The 20,055-nt window shown below is 36.2% G+C and overlaps 2 protein-coding genes across 5 annotated transcripts in view; one reads left to right on the top strand and one right to left on the bottom strand.

The window, feature by feature from the left end:
* Positions 1-4,961: 4,961 nt before the first annotated feature.
* Positions 4,962-13,709, bottom strand: cep78 (centrosomal protein 78). Of its 3 annotated transcripts, none has more exons than XM_016674093.1 (17): positions 13,557-13,709; positions 12,189-12,278; positions 11,804-12,072; positions 11,545-11,720; positions 11,028-11,100; positions 10,836-10,939; positions 10,520-10,694; positions 10,292-10,405; positions 9,940-10,004; positions 9,748-9,850; positions 9,074-9,176; positions 8,866-8,908; positions 8,594-8,740; positions 8,384-8,461; positions 8,045-8,226; positions 7,091-7,253; positions 4,962-5,815 (listed from the first exon to the last, which is right to left on the bottom strand). In XM_016674093.1, the coding sequence occupies exons 3-17, from the start codon at positions 12,063-12,065 to the stop codon at positions 5,270-5,272; spliced, it is 2,334 nt and encodes a 777-aa protein (XP_016529579.1). In that variant the 5' UTR covers positions 12,066-12,072; positions 12,189-12,278; positions 13,557-13,709; the 3' UTR covers positions 4,962-5,269. The 3 variants fall into 3 exon arrangements, with proteins under 3 accessions (XP_016529579.1, XP_016529577.1, XP_016529578.1); XM_016674091.1 differs by having other exon boundaries at positions 9,074-9,188; positions 13,557-13,708; XM_016674092.1 differs by lacking the exon at positions 12,189-12,278 and having other exon boundaries at positions 9,074-9,188.
* A 1,401-nt stretch (positions 13,710-15,110) lies between these two features.
* Positions 15,111-20,055, top strand: part of lifra (LIF receptor subunit alpha a) — a 29,167-nt gene continuing 24,222 nt past the window's right edge. The window contains exon 1 of one of the 2 annotated variants that reach the window (XM_007557498.2): positions 15,111-15,254. The gene's annotated coding sequence lies outside the window, so the exon portion shown is untranslated. The remainder of the gene's footprint in view (positions 15,255-20,055) is intronic. The other variant, XM_016674074.1, reaches the window with a different exon arrangement.

The raw sequence follows: 20,055 nt of genomic DNA, 5'->3' as shown, positions 1-20,055 counted from the left end.
CTTTTATTACTCTACTGTGCAGCATCTCTTTGTGCCTTTTCTCTTACTGTCAGTTTGTTTATAACCTTATAGAAAGTCAAGCAAAAATCAAATATTTGGTTAAACGTAAATGTTATTTCTGCAACATTTCACAACATCACCAAGAGGAGATTTTTCCCAGATCTTTCTTTGTACCAGGTCAACCATGGCATGGACTACAGCCAGAGTTATGCAACTCTTAAGTGACAGTCTTGATTGCTCCGGCATGTCTAGGAGCCAGACTGAATGCAGTCTTATCCACAGGACCCTTATCTTCATCTGACGACACAATTTGATGTTTAACTAGTTGATTTACTGACCACGTGCGGCTTTTCAAAAGATTAATACATCAATAAAACAACAGTAAAGTGGCGACATTGGTCGGTGACGAGTCACCATTGGCAAAAATATGCTGAGCTGCTGGTATAAAATCAACCTTTAATATTTTGCAGATGCAGTTGATACCAGATATTTGCTTACAAGTTGAAGACAGATGACTCTTTTTCTCACCGCTTGACATCAGAAAGGATTAAAAGTTTTGTTTTACGTCAGTCGGGATTACCACAATTATTTCTATTTGCTAAATGCGAAAGACGTGTTTTATTTTTCTTTCTTCAAATTCAGAATCTTACTTACATTTTGATAGTATTTGACAAAATTGGCTTTTAACTGTATCATGTGAAGCGTATGTGTGACAGGAGTTTCGGGTATGCCTCTGAATCTTTCTTTTCTGGTATTTTGGCACATTTCTCCTGACAGATTTAATGTAATAAAGTCAGTTTGTTCATAAATTACTCTGAGAGCTCAGGTTTCTATGATGCTTTCTCCAAAACATTGACTTTGTTATCCTGAAGCAATTTCTTTCTGATTCAGTGGTATATATTACTATTAATTATTGTCCAATTGGAAGATGTTTTAACTTCTTGTTTGATGTCTTGAGAAGTTGTTAAATATCCATCAAGGTCTATTCATCATGATCTATTTACTGAGTGCACCTGTAACTACTGTACTTCATATTTAGTGCTCTCCAGCTACCAGGCTTACCTCTTAATAATTATGATCATTATGACCAAACACTTCCGTTTTAGTTACAGAAGTCACACAAGATGCCAGAAAATGTTTCCAACAATTATGGCGTTGATTCCTGAATACATTTTATGTTGCTGTTAGAGAAATGCCTACTTCCTATGCTGAATTCTTAGAAATAGGGGGGAAAAGCATTTTCCAATATTGTGGGGATTTAGTTGACAGAATTAATGCAAACTGAACTTAAACAGTAAAAGCACAGTCTAAATTAAAGTCAGGTATAGTGTATTTAAAATTCAGTTTGAACTAAACAAATACATGCATCCCTTAATAATAATGTTACACCAACAAATGGGGCAATACAATCATTATAATTTTACTATTTATCTTATTTCAAGTGAAGATTAAGGAAAATATCCTTAAGCTATTAAATAAATAATATTTTATTACTATAGCAAAATCCTTAATTGAAAACAAAATATATATATATATTTTTTTTAATATTTATTCATTATGGGAGATGCACATGAAGATAAACTGTGAATATATTTTAACAATATCACATGAACTGATTTTATGTGGCTATATTACTGCCCCTTTAAATGTTTGGTAAAGCAGATTTCCCTGGTGTCATTTACCCTCAACTGGTAAACTTCAGTAGAGTTTCATAAAAGTCATCATTACAAAGCAGAAATTTTCTTTTTGCTTTCTCATTCAGCCAGCCATGGCGGGCTCAGGTCCAGATGGCTGTTGCATAATTTAGGAGTACTACCTTAAACTCTTAAGACACGTGGGGCATATTTCTCTGTTGTGATTCGTATTTAAATTTTTCCTATTAAGTGTAAAATCCAGCATAAAAATAAATTTTCCAAACCACCACACAAATAAGTACTGATTATTAAGACTACATACCTTTTAATTCTGGAGAGTTATCCACTTTATTCCCCCCTCAACATAATCCTTACAGCTATAATGTTCCCAAAAATGGACAAACTTTTTATGCATCAGGTATTTACTTCGTACTTTATGGACGAAGAACAGGAGTCGAGGGAAACTGCCAGCCCTTGCCAGTGGCTCAGCACGGTGTCAAGTTCTAACAGTTTTACTGAATGACTTTGCATTTCTGATGCAGGACAGACCTGTTCTGTTTAACGGTCACAATGAACAATAGCCTATAGCATTAAACACCACAGTGCACATCGATGACAATTAATTAGACGTCTTTAAGAAGCCAAATCTCAGTATTATTTTCTACTATTAGACTTCTGTATATGCCTGAAGAAGCATTACGCTGTTTCAAGAAGACCTGTGCAGTTTAAAAATAAACCAATCACAGGATCACAGATTAAACTGGAAAAAAAAAATAAAAAATTCAAACCGCTGAGGTGGGGAACCTTTTTTTTTTTTCTTTTCAATGAAGACAGGTTTGCATATTTCATCAAACAATTCACACTTTGAGAACACAGACAGCTTCATAGCTCAGTGATACTCCACACATGAAGATGCTTAGAAAGCTTGTGAGATCAGTTTCCCAAGCATTAGGGCTAGTGTGCAAATTATGCTCTACTCTGGGTTTATCTGTCACAAAAAAAATCCAGATTTCAAAAATGTTTAAATGGCTTGGTAGATCTAAAGCAGCCTTTTCATTATTTCACCTGAACAGTCACAAGGAAAATGCTTGTTTTCATGATTGCACTTTTGTTTTTTATTTGAGGTCTCTGAGATTCAGATGAAAACATTCTTAGAGTTTGATTTTTGATCCGGTTCTCTGTGGCTTATTTACTTCTTCTATGCATGGAAAAAACCCATTGCAGAATAACTGCAACATGCTGACCTTGATAGATATCATTGCTGGTCCCTAAACAAAGTTTAGTAGCGACAAAGGTTTGTTTAAATATTTGGTGTGACGTTATATGTTGAAACGCATCTGCCTTGTTGTTACTGTTGTTTTTGGTGGAAATTTCCTTTCCATCTTAGTCGTGTTATTGCTGCCTAAAGCTGCATAGAGAGTCTCCCTCTGTGGGGGTAGTTAAGGTAGATACTATAAAACATGATTATTTTATTGTTTTCCTACTGTAACTCGTGATTTAGCCCCGACGATGCAGAGACTAAAAGTGCAAAGTAGACAGTTGTGCTGATAGTAACAATGAGCCAGTGTTGCAGAACCCTATATAAGGTCATAAGAAGCGGAAGAGCTTTGATAATTTGCTTTATCAAAGTGGCCTCAGTACATTGATAGTGGAACTGTCATCCATACAGCAAATTGTTCAAAAGCTGCATGTTTTCTTTTTTTTTTATTGTACATAATAAAAGTCTTGGCAGTGCACTTTTGCATTTTAATTAAACTCAATAAACTCTCACCTTCAAGCAAAACTGGATAAACAAAATAATGCCAGTACTTGTGTCCTTAATGTTGCATTTTCACTCAGTCAACGTTTATAATAGGGTTTTATATATATATAATTTTTTTTCACGTTTTCATCTGAAATCCAATATGACATACTTTATTTGCGAGAAACATAACCTAGGATCAGAACAAGATTTAAAGTTTACAGACCACAGTTTTGCAATCATGCAGAATTCATCTAAAATTCTGAAGTGTATTGTTTTTCTTTAAAAATATGGAAGCTGTAGCTTTTAACCTTCGAAATATAAAGACGAATCAGGGAAGGTCAATGATCAAAATGTGGTTAAACCTAAATTTCTCATTTTCCTCATAATTGATTTATATTCATGTGTGAACAACTGGTCTTAGCTCACAGTTACGAAAAAACAACCAGTTTTTACCTTAAAAATGAAAGAGCCACAGAACAAGTTTCAACTCTGCACCACAATCTGCTTTTAGATCAAGTTGCATAAAAGTTGCATAAACAACCAAGAATTTAAGGTCAGCTAATACATTTAACAATGTTGGCTGCATATTGTCTGTGATTTGAAAAAAAAAAAAAACTGTATAGTTTATTTGCAAATATGATACAAACAATATTTTTTTTTATTTGTAAGAGAGAAAAACTTTTTGAAACAATGACAAATGAGAAGTCTGTTTTGCTGTGGGTGTAATTTATTATTCATTTCTTTTACACATTCTCCTGTTTTATCACATTACAAAAAAGAACTTTATTTTGTTGTGATTTTATTTATTACACCAACATGAAGTAATACATAACTGTGAGGCTAACAGAGAAATGATGTTAGCCACACTTTTCTAGGGCACACATCTAGAAAAGTGTGCCCTGAAGTTTTATTCAACTATCAAAGTCAAAACTTTGCAGAATTACAACTGCAAGGCAACAACTGCACCACCATCCTGCGCTAATCAGATCCATAAAGACCCAAACAATCTACCTTGAGGACAGAAGTTGGAGGACAAAGCTGGTTAGCACAGCTGTTTGTGATCTTTCTTTCTTGTGTAGGGATTACTTTTTTCTGGACTCTACTCGTGTTGTGCGGTCACAGTAATGAATCATGCTCGGTCCAAAAGAACACTACGGTCAACTCTACCCAACAACATCTGTGCTGTGGTCATTTAACTTTTTCTCTGAAATGCCAGATATTTGACAAGGAAATTTGGACATTTTTGAGCGTTTTAAAGAGCCACGGTGGATGTGTCCTCATGATACCGACACAAAATGTAAAACTTAATCTTTTTAGATGGAAAAAACTAGCAGCATCAATATTTTAATATTTAGTTTCTGAATGACTTACAGTATTGGTCACATAAAAGGAAAACCTCTTATGGAAAAGTTTTTGAGGTTTACAATAACTTCAAAAACACAAAACCAAATATTTTAACCAAAATTTTTTATTAAATTGTACAACATAAGATGCATATCACAATGACTAAACAGATATTTTAAACACATACAACTAAATTATTTAATTTCAAGAAGAGAAAATAATTAGGCCAACAGAGAAAATAAAGCAGGCAAGCATTTTATTAGATTACTGGAACAGCACAGATACGAACACTATACTGAGGTGGTGTTGATTCGGAAGCCCAGGGATCTACTCTTACTTTGCTAAATATTTCTAATCGTACGCTAAAAAGAAAGAGCCACTGCTTCTCTGGTTCACGTCAGTCTCTTAAAAAAAGCAACACTCCTGATATTGTCTTACAAAAAAATTGAAAAGGCCACCAGTTTCCGTACTAATGTTTCAACCAGTACAAAACAGACAAGTTACAGAAAAGTCTGACAAAGTAGGATTATTACATTTCCATGTAACATCACAAGAACTTATCAACTGACTGACCTCCAAGAGATCCGATTTGATTCAGAGAGTAAGCTCCTCTCTCCGACCCCTCTGACCCCGGCTGACCAAACATCAGCCTCCTATTCCCACTGCTCACTGACCCCAGAGACTCTCCCTTGTCACTCATAATCTCGCTGACACTCTCAGGGAAGCCTCCGTGGGTGCTGTTGATCTGAGACTCTCCACTGTACATGGAGTTGTTGCTTATGCTGTTTCCGTGGTAACTGCTGCTTCTGTTGGAGCTGGCCTCCATCTCCTGCCTGCTTGGTTGAGACTGGAAGGTTTTACCAAACGGAAAATGGTCAAAGGACTTCTGGCTGTGCTCAGAGCCGGAGTCGGGCTGCGTAGCAGGCCGAAAATATTGATGCGGCTCCTCCTCTCCAGGCAGCGCCGGGGCTGCTGCGTCTAATCCAGTGTGATTAAAGGTCACATCCACTAATCTGTCTTTATGCAAGGAAGGAGGCTGACAAGTGGGAAAGAAGGCTGCTGCACCAGGAGGAAAAGGTGTCACTCTACCTGCCTGAAATAAAACAAGCAATGACAGTTTAAACTTAATGACAATATCACCATGGTAACAAAACCGCAGCATGTAAGAATTCAGATCCGTGCAAATTGTTTTAACTGGGAACAGTTCACAACAAGATTCATCCTAAGGAACTTCACAACAGATCCAATTTATAAACAGAAATAAGATTAAACGCATCCAAAAATATAAACAGGTTTAAATTCAATTACATACATTCTAATTAGATTCTATTTATATAATGATATATATATAATGATTTAGTCAACTTATGTGTAATTTGTCAATATATAATTTATAGGTCAAGTTATAAACTAAGCATCAATTCCTTATCATACAATTCTCCTTTTTATATGTAAAGCCCCTAATGTTAATAGTCCACATCCAATCCAATTATGGTTTATCAGCGGATTTTGCTGCCATTAACTTTGTTTTATTTTTTTTCTACTTTATGAAAGTGTTTCCATTTCCTGGATGAAGCACTCTGCAGAGTTTCTGCTTCCAATAACTTTATGTTCTCTCTGTGTGTTTATGAACCTCATGCTTTTTCTTTGACATGGAATCTTCTGTGTTTTTTGTTTGTCTGCTCTGTCTTCTCACAGACGGGCATTCACCCTGCTGCAGAACTAACCAGCTATGCTGTTGGCTGAGCTTCCTTACATACCTGTTTGCAAACAGGCAGTAAAGAGTGACAGCATCATTTGATAACTAGCATTACATTTTAATGTATAAAGTTGAATATGAATCTGTCAATATGATCAAAGTAATTTGGCCATGTATTGAAGCGTAAAAAATCACATTTGTTAAAATCACATCAGCTTTTAACTGATGCAAAATGATGTGATATTGACATTTTATTGTCTGATTTTTCTGGTTTTTAATTTCAAACTGGACTCTGGGGCAGCAACACTCCTGTAGTAGGAGGTACACTCTCAGAATCAGCCCAGTTTTGGATCGCACGGCGTGAAAACACACACAGTTGGCAGGAATGGTGAACCTAAATGGTTTGGGGAATTTAAGTCCATAAATAAAAACATTCCAGGATGCATACTTAAAAAGCATTTTAACAGAACATTATGTACAATTTTAACATGTTGCAAACATAATTACAGCATGGTAATTAAACAGCACGAAGGTTCTTGCAGTGTTTTTCACCCGTTTCTAATAGAAAAGGAATGTGACTCATTTTAAAATAACATGCAACAGTTTTAAGACAAGCACCACCCAGTAGCTATTACTGCAGATGAAAACATGCTGTTCCCAGATCCTCACCAAAGAAGCGCTATGAGACTGTGCTTGAACGTCCCTGAACTGGCCTGCGGTCGTTGAGGCGGCAGCTTCCTGCTGTGGTCCCACTGTAGAGGACAGCTGAGGTTTTCCAAGAGGCTGGAAATCGGAGGTGTTGATCCCGGCCATTGATGCCAGCTGACCAAGGCTGAACATAAGGAAAGAGATCCGCAGATGCTGAAGATTTCAACAGATGTTTTAAAACCAGGAAGTTAAAAAATACAAATACTGCAATACTTTAATACTTTGCTTTCTGTTCCATGTAAAACAAAGCTAATAAAAATCTGAAAGACCACTCTACTGGACAGCTGTGTGTTAGAACTGACTTTAAAGTGTTTTAGATTTTCAAAGCCATTAATGGTCTGAATCCCACAAATTTGCACATGATTTTACTTTATTAATGATAGTTTGATAATTCGTCATAGTAAGAAACATAAATCAGTGTGTTCTACATTATGGCCATTAAACTGGATCAGCCTGCTACCAGACAGCATCAGAGACCAATGATGTTTGTAAAAGTAAGCTGAAGATTAATAAAGCCTTGTAGGTCAGTCCTATCTGTTGTTGCAGCGCTCTTTCAGCTTATCTTAATGATTAATTTAAATAATTGTATATATTGTACATTTGTTTTGCTCTTCATGATGGACTGACTTTTAAACAAGCTGAATAAAGTGCAGATTGTCTCTTTCTGGTGATTTTTTATCAGTCCGTCAGGATTTTAGAATCTGTTATCTCTAGAGCTTCTTTACCATCACAACTTCTTCAAACAATCATCACCTCTGGTAACGACACACATCTGTATTTTCATGCTAACCTTCTTCTGTTTGTGTGTTAACATTGTTTGTTTTGCTGTGCGTGAAAGGTGTCCTACACATAAAGACTTTTTGAATTTTTTTTAGAACTCCCACATAATCTGGTGTGGTTCAAAGAAAAACCCACCCTGCATCCTTGAGGAGATCCAGGAAGGCGTGGAACTTGTTGAATGAGTTCTCGATGCTCTCCAGGACTGACTCGTCTTCAAGAGAGCTGAAAGTCCGAAGTGCTGATCCAGAGCCAGGAGCTCCTAGAGCTTCAGACAGCGAACGGTTGGCATCACGAAGGTAGCCCTTCTCCAACTCGCACTGGGAAGAAATGAAAGATGTCTGCATCTTTGAGGAAAACTGGTAACGCAAGAAAATTCTGCATTTCAAAGATTGTGAAGCATTTTTAAACCAAAACATTATTGAAAATAAAGTCAAAACAGAAGAAACTGAAGTCTTGATTTAAAGATCCAACTACCTCCTTGAGCCTGGACTCTGCTCTTAGTCGAGCCCTGCGCTCCGCTGCCAAACTCAGACGGCACTCCTTTAGCTCCATCTGCAGGGCAAACATACAAACACAGTCAACCTGCAGAGACTCTCAGTAAGACAAATAGGTTCCAAAATCACGTGGAATAAAACAACAAAGCCCCAGATTCTTTTACTTCTCTAAACAGCTATGATTGCTGACCTGAATGCGATCGTACTGTTGTCCAGTTATTCTGTCCGTGGCTCCAAGAGAAGACGACGTCTGCCCCACTTCCACCACCACTTCTTCACTTTCACTGTCCTCGCCCTCTGAGTCAGACTCCACAGTGACTTCGACCGCCGCCGCACCCTATAGAAGCAAACATAAAGCATGTTTTACAGTGGATCAACAGACCAGATGTAATCCTCAACACTGGATTACTGAAAGGAGTTTGACCAATTTTTTTAAATGTGCATAATCAAAGGGAACCTCACCTCAAAGCTCTGGTTTAAGACGGTAACACCAGGAGGAAGACCTCTGAAAGAAAAGCATCAAAGGCAAATTAAAGTATCCATTTAATCTTTAAAACTTATTGTAGGATTTATTCTGCTGTTCAAAATTTCCACTAGATCTAAAACCAAAAACCGTGCAAACAAAAAACAAAAAACAAAAAAAAAAACAGATTTCCTCACATCGCCGCACCTTTGGCGTCCAGCTCGTGCAGCAGCACGCCATGGAATCATACTGGAGCGAGAAGAGAGCTTCTTGGGCTGAGCAACAGCTGAACTCTGACCTCCAGAGGTTCCTTTAAGAGAAGCAGGAGCAAAAGAACAAAAGAAGGGTTTAATGCCTTAATTTATTTATGTAACCAAATGCACAAAAAAGCACAAATCCCTCATAAAACTATTTTGTGGATGGTAAATGTGAAAATACCAAAGAGGTCATCTATATTTGTCATCAGGAACCAAATGGGTTTTTATCAGTGGATAATTTTACCAATTAACTTAATCACAGGAATGAACCAAGAAGCTGGTAATTACATATAGGAAAGGTCATGAAGCAGAAAATCATCTTCAAGTGTAATTTTACACCTTCCAACAGGGGAAACAAAACTGACCAATAAGAAACTGAACTCAGCTCAGGAAGCTTTTAAGAATAATGAAACAGTCTTTGTGGGTAACAGCGCTGACAAAACAGAACTATTTCTTTTATTTAACATGACAGATCGATAAAAACCTAAAAACAGACCTTTATGAGTTGATAACTTCAACCACTTAAAGTACAAGATATCATGCTGGTGTTTGCCTGTTCCCACAAGCATGTATTGTTCCTCGGTGAACACAACCAGATTTTTCTAAACGTGCGTACACATATACCTTTCCTGTATGTTGATCTTCGTCTTACTGTAACGGGTATGACTCCTCTTTTTGGCCCAGACGCTTTTTGTGACTCTGTGCTAGTTGGTTTTATCCAGCAGTACTGCAGTACAACAGGAGAAAATACATTATCAACTTAAAATAATAATTCGTACTTTAAAACACTGTGATGCTAATACCACAAAGTGTTACCTCGGATGATTGTCCCTTAGCGATCATTAGTACTTTCTCGATCACAGTTTTAATTAAAACTTTGTCTGTAAAGGAAAAGAAGTTGGGAGCATGCTCAGTTGTTTTTAAATCAGAACATTTCTGCATCTACATGTGAAGGGCAAAACAATGCGTCGTGAAGTCTTTAAAAGTTTAGGACGTTGATTTCTACTCAAACCCTGTCGGCTAAATACAAAGGTATCTTCATTCCACGACATATTTCTTAATACATTATTTTAAATAAAATCTAAATAAATTACAATGAAGGTTGTACATTTAAGTGAACGATGGATATGAAGATTTTTGCAGGACTTGTAATTATGGACAGTCTTACCAACTAAAGGGTTATTGCGGATATCCAACACACACAGAGAGGAATTCGTTTTCAGAGCTTCTAACAAACGACGAGCTCCTTCATTGGACAGACCACACTTCTGTAGATCCACCGCTGTTCAAGGGACAAAAACCAAAAACCTTTCAGCAAAATCCAATAAACAGGAACTAAAAACAAACTTCAAGTAGTGCGTTTTTCTTCTTCTGTAACCAACATATCCCAACTAACCTTTAACCCACAGGTCCTCGGTCAGCTCATGTGCTAGAGCAGCAGCACCGCGATCCCCGATCAAAGAGTTTCCGTTTAAAGTGATGCGACGGAGGCCGCTCATTACATCGAACTGAGGCAGTCGATACCTCAGGGACTCTGCCCACGCAGCGCTGTGTCTCTGCATCGCCTGGTGCTAAAACAAATACAACGTCCTTTTTTCAGTACAGATATTTCTCACATGGGTTCTGGATCTACAATAATATGTGGCTACATTTAACTTAGCTAAAATGCTAATTTACTACAATTAAAGCAGCTAGAAAGTCAGATTTTACACCTTGATGATATTGGCCATGTGCTCCGCTCCTATCCAGGTTAGATTGCACCCAGTGAAATCCACCAATCTAATGCTTGTAGAATATTTCACACTTTGGCAAATGACTGAAACGAGATACAACATATTCATATATAGAATAAATTGAAAGAAAAACATGTCTTTGTGCTACAGGTAAGAATATACAGGACATACTTTCTAAGCCGTTATCAGAGATGGGACAGTTAGCCAGAGAAACGTTTTCCACGGAAGAGCTTTCTGCCAAACCCTGGAACCACAGACAAGAAAAACTTAATATTTCTACTCTTACATGAAACAGGTGTTTAACTTTTTTTCTAAATGTTTTTTTTAAGCAGATAAAGATTTTTCTTTTTTGCAGAAATCTGCTGCAGGATCTCTGACAAAGGTAGTAATTTGGAAGTTTATCTTCATTTCTAAATCATATGATGTAAATGTTGGAACTTTTACTAAACTCCATAAAGTGAACTAAAGCACATGTTTCTGGTTGGAGCATTAGTGAACTTAAAAAAAACTGTAATAATTTGTAGTTTTGACCCTTTTAATTAACTGAAGCAAAAGTTGCCGACCACTGGTCAGAGCCAAAGGAGGAAAACTGTCTTCTTGTTGTTGATGCAAACAAATTTCCAGTATTGTACCAATATCAACAAGTGAATTAAAGGACGATTAAATTGCTGTTGCAGGCTGTGCTTACCTTTGTTAAAGTGATAAGGTCCCTCTCTCTCAAAGGAAGTCCGTGAAGATGCAGAGTCTTGAGGCAGGGAGAGACAGTGAGACACTCTCTCAGAGCCTTACACAGTTTAAATGTCATGTCCTTGGAGCAAATGGGCGGGATCTTCCTCCTGCTGCCATACTTACCGTAACTTATATCTGAAATAATTAGCGATTGAACTAAATAAGTGAAACATTTAAGATACAATATTCATTGCTTTAAAGTCATTGACATTTCTTACCTGAATCTGCAAAAGCTAGACCTCCCTGAAATGTGCTGCTTATTGCAATGTGACGCAGGTGCTTGTTGATGGATATAGACTCGAGGATAGGCGGCCAGTCCACTAATTTCAGCTTGTCTCCGTTAAAGTCCAGCATTCCTTTGTCTAAGTTTATCTTTACAGCATTGAGAGGAACTGAGTCCTGCTTTGCACATAAAAACTCATAGTATGCCAGGAAGTCATGAGGACCCTGCCGTCGAATCTGAGCACTGTTTTGAACCATTTTTGACCTAGAAAACAAAATAAATAAAGGTTTAAAAAGACATGAGATTTTTTTTTATTGTAGTCTGGAAAAGAGCATATGTGTGAACAGCCGTGACTTTAAAGAGTAGCAAACACTTTCTACCTCGATTCAAACCAATTTATGATTCATTTAACAGTCATTGTAAGAATATGCAGGAAACATTTTCCTGAACCAAATCAAAAACACCTCTTTCTAAAAAGTCAGAAAAAAAAAATAAACATATAAAATCAGGAAAAAGACGCAACATTTGTAAAAAATAATTTAGAAATAAAACCAAAAAGCATAAGTGACTTCATGATCTCATTGGGTCTGGTTGTGTTTTTATTAAAATATATGTTCAACTAGGTGCACTGTGGGACATTTACTATGCAACATTAATTACTCTCAATAGACTATAGGTTAATAGTAAAAAGTACTGAATACAGAGCTGTACGGAACAGTATAGGACAAGAAAGATGGTGTCCTCTGTTTATTGTTTACCATTTTAGTGTGATATATTATTAAGTTTATTTATGTAGCACCTTTCAGCAACAAGGCCGTTGAAAGTGCTATATGTAATAAAAGTGTAACACAACATTCGTTCTGTGATTTATAAATGAACAAAAGTATTTCTATTAGTCTATTCTCTGAATAGTGGAGCCACTGAGATGATGTGCTCTACTTTCCTAGTTTGATGTTAGAAAATATCTTAAATTCAAAAAGTCCTGCATGCTGATTTTAAATTTTAGGTTGAATTGACATTGACAAAGAACTGCGAATGAAAATAAGAGCTAATACCTTTAATCATTTCCACTATTTTTGTTCTAGTATCAAATGATTGTAAGGAAATATATTTAGGTTCCAGTTTATTTTTATATTTGCTGCAGTATTTTTTAACTGATAATCTGCATGTACTATACGTTTATGTGTGTGAGTTTGAAATTGTTGTGTCAGTAATTTATGTTTCTGTTGGCATGAAGCTTAAATCTCATTGTATCTTTCAACATGGAAAAATTAAGTTATTCAATTCGGTTTAGGTTATGCGTTTGTAAAGTTAGAGAAGGGAGTTAAAGCACTTGTGCTAATTGCAAAGTTTTTGAGGTATTGCAGTTAACATTTAAATTAATCTTTCAGATTATTTGCCGAAGGAAAACTGCCATGATCGGTATTAATATATGAACCGACACCAAAATGCTAACCTTTTAAAGACAAATTCAGAATTTAAAGACTTCATTTAAATTAACTAAAGATAAATGGACAGAGAGTTTAACTTGAAGATAATCGACAATGTTTCCTTTTGTCAAGTTAAAAAATGTATATTCTTTTCGGGTTTTGCAACATTTTAAAAGTCTGTAAAGAAAACTTCAATTCTGCCATCGGTTAGCTAAACTGAGCTCCTAGCAACCGTCTCTACTGTTGACAAGTCCATAAAACTCCTGAATTTCATGCATTTGTAAGTCATATAAAGTACTAATAAAAAATTAAATATACCTTATTTGTATGTCTGGAGACTCTATCGAAAAGACATAACTCTAGGGTTGTGTTTAGGCTGGTTTCTTTACCATCTTTACGGTGTGTTTATAACGGTTAATGACGAGCTCAAAAGTGGCGCTGTTGCTCCGTCAGCGCCCACTTCCTCTTCTTCTTCTATATGAAAATCTCCATTCAGCAGGTGCTGCCACCTATCGACGCAGATGAAGCTCAGACGATTCAGAAAAGCTGAAGTGTTTGCCTGAAACTGGATAATGAAATGGCTTTTAAAACGTGGATCAAATATGATAAAGAACTGAGAAATTGCTTATTATATATTCTTGGAAAAGAAAAGCTAGTTTTAACAGTTTGTCCATTCAAATATCTTTTTTTAAAAGCCCACAACATAATTACACTAATGGCTACAAGTTTTTTTTCTTGTTCAAGTTTAACTATAAGGCTGCAGATAAAGTGATTTATGAATTCATGTCATGCAGTTTTTTTTTTGTTGAAAAGTAAAAACTATATTTTACTTGGATTTTACTGTATTTTTCAATACAGTACAGTAATACTGTATTGAAATACAGATGAAGATTACAAGTTTGTAAATATAATAACTCTAATTATTCATGTGAGAAAACTTTCAACATCAATTCCAGGAGCCATTAGGCAAATGGAAACGTGCGAGTTCAGTTCCATTAACTTTGTGTGAACAGTTCTGACCAATAAGGTCAAGGCTTTGGCTTGTCTCTCGACTTTCTGTTTGTCTTTCTGCTATAAATTTGAATTATGTCTGGTAGTTGTATTCCAAATCTGCAAACATAAATTTTGTATTCTATTAATGCATTTCAGTCTCTCATTTCATCTGTGGGGTGAGGCACTTAGACAAAAATTTTGTTGCCCACCCATTGTTTTAGTTCTCCCAAAGGAATTTCACAATTGCTGAGAAGAACCAAAATACCATTTAGGTCTTCTGGTTCTGGTCTTCTCTGCATCCACAGAACCAGAACCAAACATGGAGAAGCAGCATGCAGCTTCCACGCACCAAAAATCTAGAACAAACTTCCAGAAAACGGCAAAACAGCTGAAACCCTGATTTTCTTGAAAGCACTAAAAACCCACTTGTTCAGAGTTGGTTTTTAACCATAATAAATGAAACATTGACTGACATATTTGATGTGTATTGATGATTTTTGATAATTGCACTCATCAAAATGTAATCTTTGTGGACGGTAAAGTGACTTTTGACTTTGTATTGTTTTTCATCCTGTGAAGATCTTTGAACTGCCTTGTTCCTGAAATCTGCTATACAAATAAAGTTGATTGATGACCGATAAGGTTAAAATCATAGACATACTATAAGATATATAAGAGATCTTATTTTATGTCTATGGTTAAAATCCCTTCTAGCCCACCCTATGAAAGCCCCCGATCTTTTATCGTGACGTAGTGCTGCCTCTTCTCCCTATGAGTGGGCGGTGTAGAGGGGGAGGGCAGAAAAACGTCTTCCTCAAAGCTGATTGGCCGGTGTGGACGTCAATAATTCCGGTGCTCCGCTGTTTTCCAGAAATACCAGCAGCCCACTGTCTGGACAGGCATTGGGAATAGTCGAACCGAATAGGCGAATCGCGAGGGAAGAAACACAGCGTCTATAAGAAGCTCGAAGTACTAAATATATCCTCCAAAGGGCTTTGTCACTGATTTCCTTCCAACTCAAAGGTAATTATGATGTTATTAATTTTTATTTTCTACCAAATTTAACGTAACAGGTTAGCTAAACCGTACGGACTTTGTGGTCAGTGGCGTGGCCCCGATGCTCTGGCTAGCAGCGGCAGTGTTTTCCAAACATATCATTGGCCTTCGTTTGCGTGAAGGATTACCTTTGAAGTCACTTTAAATTCAGTTCAAATCGGTTCTTTACTCAGTCTGTGAGTGTTAAAATTGACATTTATAATAGTAGGTAATTTACATTCAATATGTAGACTCGGTGTTTGTTGTTTTCTTGTTCGCTGGTTATGTCACGCTCTCCTGCTGCTAATGCTAGTAAAAGCGTCCTGGGATGATGTACTTCACACTTATCTGCCGTAAGAAAACCCCATTTATTTATAAATGGTATAATTTTAATAATTGAAATAGTTCACATAATGACATTAACGGGGCACAGAGTAAGATGTGTAATATTTTAAAGCCTTTTATTTATTTTTATCTGTTGCTGGGACTCCTCGGTGGGACGACTGTAAGGCGACTGACGGACTGGAATGGGACAGAACAGCTTTAATATAACATTTTCTTCACAGTTATAATGAAAATGTTGCGTGGTTGAATAATTAAAGAAATATATACGTTTTTGATCCCAGTGGGAAATTAAATGTAACTTTATATTATCCAAGTTTCTTTATGTTGTTGTTGATGCTATTGGCTGTGGACAGGAAGGATCTCCTGTAGCAGTCTGTATTACAGCGGTAGAGGAGAAGCCTTTTACTGAAGACACTGTTTTATAACAATCTCTTGAAGAGGATGCTCAGAGTTGACAATAATTGTATTGATTTCATGAAGAATCCTTGCTTGCGCTAAGATCTCCGGATGTCTCATAGTCGTCTCTAGAACAGAACCAGCCTTTGGTATCAGGTTGTTGAGTCTCTTTAAATCCCTGACTCTGAAGCTGTTAACCCAAACGATGATGGCAAAATTTATTACATTTTCCTCAAAACACTTACAGAATATATGTAGAATCTGCAAACACTGAGGGATCTAAGCTTCCTCAAGAAATACAGTCTGCTCTGTCTCTTCTTCTTGACAACTTGCCTTTTGAGTCTCCAGTTACGTCTGTTCGTGTGAACACTGACTGAGATATTTGTACTCCTCCACTTTTTCCTCTCATGATAGAAATATGGTTTAAAATAAGACTGTTTCCTTTTAAATCTATAATCTTCTTTGTTTTCTTCAAACTCAAGATTTTCCACCAGCTTTTTGCACTCAGCTTCTTGTCCGTCTCTGATACACTTGCCATTTACATAATCATCTGAAAAATTGTCCACACATTACGTTGAGCTGTTTATCAAACATAATATCTTCCCTTACCAGGAACTGTCGGGTCAGAAACTCAAAATTCCCATCAGTAAACAGATCTTGCGTAAATACTACCAAACGGTGTTGCAACCCGTTTCAAAGTGGACCCTGTTACAAAATGAAGACTATTTTCAATTCTCAGAATCAATGAGGTGTTTAAAAACAAAAGCAGAGGAATAATGGAGAGGTAACGAATTGAAAATGAATTTGCATGCATTGAAATCAAAATATTGTTATAATTTTGACTTAAAACATAAGTAAACCCAGTTATCTCACACACGTGGCGTGACATTGACTCAGATCTTAAGATTTCATCTTAACCATGCAGGGTTAGAAGACTGCAAAATATACTGTTCTCATGTCCTTTTAAATCAGAATCAGTCAAAATCTGCATTGACATGCCAACAGTTTTACAAACAAATTGTGGACTGAAATTGGATACAGTATTCTGTTTGGGTTTTATCTCTTTTCTGAAAAATGAAGAAAACTGTTGGACTGTCTAAAATTAACATTTCCCATATTTTAAATTGTTAATTGGCTTAGCATATAGTGCCTAAATACATGTTACGTTATTAAAAGAGTTAGTGTCTGGAAATATGTCTGGGCTGAATGTAAACAGCTATTTAGGCTGAGTATAATTTGTCCAAAACAAATACAGTTACCTCATAAAATGGAATTTAAATTGTAAAATATTGAGAGAAGACTTTATATAAATGAACATAAAAAAATAAAATAGAATCCATAGGACTCTAACTTTTTTTTTTAACCTAAAATAAATTATTCTGCTCCTAAGCTTGTCAATATTTGTAGTTTTCTTTTCGTTTCATTTTTAGATAAACCCAATTTAATTAAGAAATGTTTCTGGTCATTTAAATATACACTTTACCAGCTGCAACCATCTTAAAATGCTTCTTATACAGTGAACAGTTAAGTACCCTCTGGGGTGTTGTATCACTTTCTATTACAACATCATTTACAGATCACATATTTATTTTAGTGATAATTAAAAAAAAACATGTTTTGAGACAGAACATGTTTGTACAAGAGGTATCAGGTTGTCTTTTCTTAGTACCTGCCCCTGCAAATAAAGTCACAGTATTAGTCACTACATAAAAATACACTCCCTACTTACTGTACAGTAATATTCAACCTAGTCCAATCTGCCTTATTCCTTCTTTCTTCTTTTTTGTTGTTTTTCTGTTTTGTTTCAACCAGTCACCGTACCATACCAAGTTTGTGCTGCCTAGATTATAAAATAAATTGTCTATTACTTTTGTGAGGTTTTTTTGCGTTTCCTGTTGCTTCCGAAGATTTGCCTTCATAAATGAGTACAGGGAATTTGAGCGTAGGAAGGAAGGAAACGCTGTTTGGTTCAGCTCCAAAAGCTACACACAGAAGACTGAATGTCCTTTTTCCACTGAGGTCAGGGCGCCGGCATTTCACATGGACGCTCTCCTTGTTTTTCACTGATTCTCTCAGTGAAAAACAGCCTCCCGTCTTCTTCTCGCTTCTTTACAGGGTCAAGCTTAAGCAGCAGTGACTTTCAGTCTGTGTTATACTCCCTCTCTTATAGTACACTAGAGTCACTGTGCGCTTATTTGGTTGTAGTGGTTCTTGTATGACGGTGTAATGACAGAGTTCCCGAGTGAAGGCGGAGAACTGATTTGAAGCCTGTCTGTGTTTGGTTGAAGAAAATAAGAGATTGTGAATGTTGATGAAATGAGTGGTTTTGATAGGGCTGGACAAAAAAAAAAAGTCAAAATATGTTCATATATATTCTGTATCTGATAGAATATTCACTGAACTTCAATCCAGAACCAAACAGCATTCTAGGAAATGTAGGCAGACGAAAGGCTTTAGCTGCTCAAACATAGAGTTAATATATGGAAGGTGAGTACCTTCTACTAACTCACTTACTCTTTGGTTGCCTAACAACAACCTGTTGAGTAATTTCCACATCATGTCTCGTAGATGCTTAAAAATAGAAAACAATGATATGGATGGGAAAAGTCATGGCATGAGTTTTGCAGTATTTCAGTTAGTTGAAGCAAAAACAAATATTACTCATATGAAATGCCTATATCATAAGTATTAAGCCGTATCGTCCAGCCCTAGATTCTGATGGTAAATGAAACCTGTCAAATAGGTTTCTGAGTATATAAACAGACGACTAATTACTAATATCAATGTTTTAGCTGCTGCAACATCCAAACATTAAATTAAATATGAGCGATTGCATATTGTAATTTTCATTAATCACTATGCTTGTTTCAAATACATTTGACACTTTTATTTTTAGTTAAAAAAAAAAGGCATGCTTGTCATTACCAGTATCAAGGTATACTAAGGTCTTCAAATTTGAACTTGTTAAAATCATTCTATGAAATAACTGCAGTTTTGAAACTGGATGTCAGCTGCAACCCTTTCCGATACTCGCGTGACAGAAAAATGTGACAGTTAAATATTTCCATCCATAAAAGACAAGCAGCTGTGGAGTGGAAACTAAAGGAGGGCCACCCATCGTGTCAGTCAGAGTAAACAGTGGCTGAACTACAGTCAGTTTTGTCATTTTACTCTTTTGCAATATTAACTTTTGTCCTTGTTAATTCTCTTGGATTTATACTTGTGCAACAGAGTGATTAATAAGTTAGCTAGATATTAATCGGGAGCTTATTAAGTCTTGCTGAGCCTTAAATGAAGCACTAATGCGGTGGTTACAGCTTGCCAAACAGTGTTACTCAAAATTTTACTTAAAATGTACATAGAATTTCAAGTGGCATTAAAATCATAATGTGATTTAGTTGATAGGTGAACAGCTGAGCTCACTGTGTGGTTCCAAAGTATTTGCACTCATTGCAAATGTTTACCTTTACATAAACCTGAAACTATATCTTCATATTTGTGTTCTCAATCAATTTCTGAAGAGTGTTTGCCCTTCTTTACAGATTCAGCCAGTGATTTAGTTCAAGGTTACCAACTTTTGCTGAAGTTATTTCATAAAATGGATCACTTTCTTGATCCGTCCTCCACTTTACATTTAAAGGAAGCTTTTCTTATGGAGAACTACACCTGCTCTGTATTTTACAGATGGGTAACATCAGGGGTAACAGTGCTGCTTTCTTTCTTTTTTTTCTGTTTTTAAAGTATTCTGATCTTTCTAAATAGGATTAATCCGGACACTGATATTTTGTTTGGTTTTTAAATAATATTATCTCTGTGGTTTCAGTATTTTGCGGTCACATATATTATTGCTGCGGGAACAGGGACCGTTAACCAATGGAGAGTTATTGATTTGTGTGGAGCTATCAGTTTCTAAATGAGACTTCCCAGAATCTGCTTTTTTTTTTTTTCCCCCCTCTTTACCGCTTCTCCCTTTTTTTTTTTTTCATTCCTCTGGAGGTAGAGGCTATATGTAGAATATGTATTGTGGGATTTGAAGTTTTTCAGGTTG

Source organism: Poecilia formosa, unplaced genomic scaffold (assembly GCF_000485575.1).
Source record: "Poecilia formosa unplaced genomic scaffold, Poecilia_formosa-5.1.2 Scaffold89, whole genome shotgun sequence".
Lineage (NCBI taxonomy): Eukaryota > Metazoa > Chordata > Actinopteri > Cyprinodontiformes > Poeciliidae > Poecilia > Poecilia formosa.
Note: the sequence above shows the minus strand (reverse complement) of the source record. Positions and strands in the feature narration are given on the sequence as shown.

Coding starts and splice junctions, on each gene's coding strand:
- cep78 (XM_016674092.1), bottom strand. CDS start 12,065: ATGGTTCAAAACAGTGCTCAGATTCGACGGCAGGGTCCTCATGACTTC. Junction 10,940..11,027: donor CTCTGATAACGGCTTAGAAA/GTATGTCCTGTA, acceptor ATCTCGTTTCAG/TCATTTGCCAAAGTGTGAAA. Junction 8,462..8,593: donor AACAGTACGATCGCATTCAG/GTCAGCAATCAT, acceptor TTTGCCCTGCAG/ATGGAGCTAAAGGAGTGCCG.